Source organism: Echinococcus granulosus (assembly GCF_000524195.1).
Source record: "Echinococcus granulosus chromosome Unknown EG_S00237, whole genome shotgun sequence".
In the NCBI taxonomy this organism is placed as follows: Eukaryota; Metazoa; Platyhelminthes; class Cestoda; order Cyclophyllidea; family Taeniidae; genus Echinococcus; species Echinococcus granulosus.
The window spans coordinates 2,028-4,954 of NW_020170617.1; the positions used below are offsets into that span (position 1 = coordinate 2,028).

At 37.8% G+C, this 2,927-nt stretch overlaps 1 protein-coding gene across 1 annotated transcript in view; it reads left to right on the top strand. All coding sequences in view use genetic code 11, as the record gives it.

The window, feature by feature from the left end:
* EGR_10581 (hypothetical protein) overlaps window positions 1-2,927 on the top strand; it is a gene marked incomplete at both ends in the record, with an annotated part of 11,656 nt that overhangs the window by 339 nt on the left and 8,390 nt on the right. Inside the window, 2 exons of the mRNA XM_024499830.1 lie at window positions 541-722; window positions 2,503-2,595. Of these exons, the coding sequence (XP_024345751.1) occupies window positions 541-722; window positions 2,503-2,595 (275 nt within the window). The remainder of the gene's footprint in view (window positions 1-540; window positions 723-2,502; window positions 2,596-2,927) is intronic.

Genomic DNA, 2,927 nt, shown 5'->3' on the forward strand with positions numbered 1-2,927 from the left:
AAAAGTAAACGTGGCAGAAAATCTCATTATAATGGGGAGCAATTAATGACACAGACTCACTTTAGAAAACTTAATTTTTAGCATGTGGTTACGATTTTTAGATTGGCCGCAAATTAAAAGCACCTCCTAGGAGAAGTTTAGAATACTTTTACTTATAAATTGTTGAGGGTGGATATTTTAATGCGTATATTTAGGCATGAACACAAAACAATTACGATGGTCCCTTTTTCATCCATGAAGGCAATAGATGTCTTTTTTACATGCTGACAGCGCATAAAAAAGAGTGATTAAAATTGCCAGATGCAGTCCAGGATATTTTAGATGCGCGGTATTTGGGATAGTATACGTAGGTCAAGGAAAAATATCAAAGCAAACTGATTAAGTATCGCTGATTTATTATTTGCAGTTGGCTGTTTCCATATTTTTCTACTAAATATTCACTCTCTAGCATGCTGAATGACATTGCTACGCGTTTAATGGGGCGAAATCTCAATTGTTCAGGGTTATTCGCTGTTAATTGATAACTTCATTATGATTAAGGCAAAATTGGATACTAAAAATTGGGATAAAAGGCTTTTTAAGGTTTCTCCACATATGTGTGAATTTGCGCTGTGTTACACATACGCTAGTTGGAAGCATTTATTAAATGTCAGCATAAATTCTTCCGTAGCTAAGAGAAATAAGGATCTGCAGATGTCTCCAAACATTTCTGTATCATTCAGGTTGCGATGCTTGCAGCGTACTTTCCTTAAGGCAGAGAGTTGCTGCAAACCACACTTTCACATAACGCCATATTTTTGCGACAGTGTAAATGGACTGGCCTGGGTTCTATCGAGGTTTTTAAACAGGGTACTAGGGAAATGAACATCAGAAAACCAGGTCCTTGATACTGGTGCACTCCACCCTACTTAACTCCATTTTCTCCCCTTATACTATATTGTAATACTTATGTTGTTTGAATTGGCCTTTCAGGGAGGAGGCAAGCAGGAAATTCGAACCTGGTAACTGGATCGCCCTCTCCCTTACCTAGCGACTGCGGCTCCCCTCCTTCTTGAATATTGTATTTTCCCTATACATCTTGTCGTCTTTAATAAAGATGTCCAAAGTAAACCAACCGGGCTTGTCTAGGAACGCTAGGAATCGGGAAGCGGAGACCGAGGAGTCTCGCTCCACAATATTGCTAAATAAAATGCCACTAGAATCGCAGCCAAATAACATGGTGGGAAGCTCACACGGACATAGAATCCCTTGCTAGTAATAAGTCACCTTTTACACCAATTCCTCCTCTACCGCTTTCACTAAGCAGTTAACTAGTCATTTAAAAAACGTTAATTTATGCGCTCAAATGCACTTCACACCTACAACTACAGCTTGATGTCAATAGAAATTTTGATTTTATCAAATAATGAGAGAGACAGAACAAACCAACTTATTCTACTTTTCAAGTTGTCTTGCATTTCCAGCCCTAAGACTTTATTTTTTGCAGAACCTTGTTGTCTACGAGCCATCACCAGAGTTCCCTTAAATTTATGCTTCTCTCGTATGTCATTTATGCCTCACACACCTCCAGTTCATAACTAAATCAGCCAATAACTGTGCTCTGAGGCTAAATCGGCTAGGTAATTTATCGAGTCAGTGGCTGTCATTTTAATGCTAACTTTAGACTCGTTAAGCATTTTTAAAATAATCCAGCAAGAATAAACTTTATTTTGCACTCCAGACGGATCCTTTAAAAATCCACCCCACTTACACAGCGGGTAAGAAATAAATCAAAAAATAATTAAGAGAACAAGAGTAGGTAAATCCTCCCAACAATTTATATGCTAAATAAATTGCCCTAGCCTATCTAAAAGATTGGTGATTGAATCTTTTTTCCTGCGAGGCATCGAGCACCCTGCTAATTTTGAATTAGTTTGCCTGGATAAGAGACGACATGTTACTCTCTTTAGAAGTAACCATCATTGTTATCAGTAATTAAAATCCCACAAATCGTCTCCACATGGTAATCAAAAGAAATTTTAGCATGCACCGTAATTCAATAAAGAACTGTATTTGGCTACTCAGGTTATACATCCAGCACAAGTGTCATATAGTGTGTTTTAGGGCTGCTCCTAAGCAGTAAATATATTTTTTCTTTTTCCCTTTTTAATTGTCCCAGTCGGTATAAAATAATTCTGAGTGGAATTAAGGAAATGAGTGCAGGTAAATAGCATCACTACTTCATGTAAACCAAACAAACACTTCAGAACTCTAACCAAAAGAGTGGTATTTGAATCAATTCTTATCTGTCAGGGCAGTGAGCAACTTGTTTTACCAGTGAAGCATTTTCTTGGGAAGTTGCTGATGGCTGTGGGGTGGTTGTCTGCAGGAGGCTGTTTGATAAGACCTACTAGAAAAAATTGGTCGAATAATCTTCCTCAACTTTAAGAACACCAAAAAAACATATTTTTACTTAAATTCCTTTGGAGTCAAAGATTTGATCATTCTTTTGTCCTTTTAAAGAAAACCCAATAATTTAAATTGGTGTTTTGCTTTAAATGGTCTAAATGATGAGAAATTAGCCAAGTCCTCTGCGAGTGAAGGATTACAGCACAAGTTAATGCGATTAACTTGGTGTTTTCACTTAGGATGCCGTAGTTTCATAGCGGAAGAGGGATCAGCATAGATTTGTCTGCAGGTCTTTGTTTGGGAGGGGATTTGTCTGTATTATTAGCGTGGACATGGATATGACCTTGCAATCACGTTATCGTAACTTGTGTACGAAGCCGCAGAAATACAGCGACAGCAGCCAAAGCAACTTTTATGATTTACTAAAGATGCCCTGCTTCAATTGCGACTGACATTCCACCATACACGGTTCATTTTACCTATTGCACTTACAAGATATCTCCACTAGTTTATACATGAATTGTTAGATACGAAGGTGA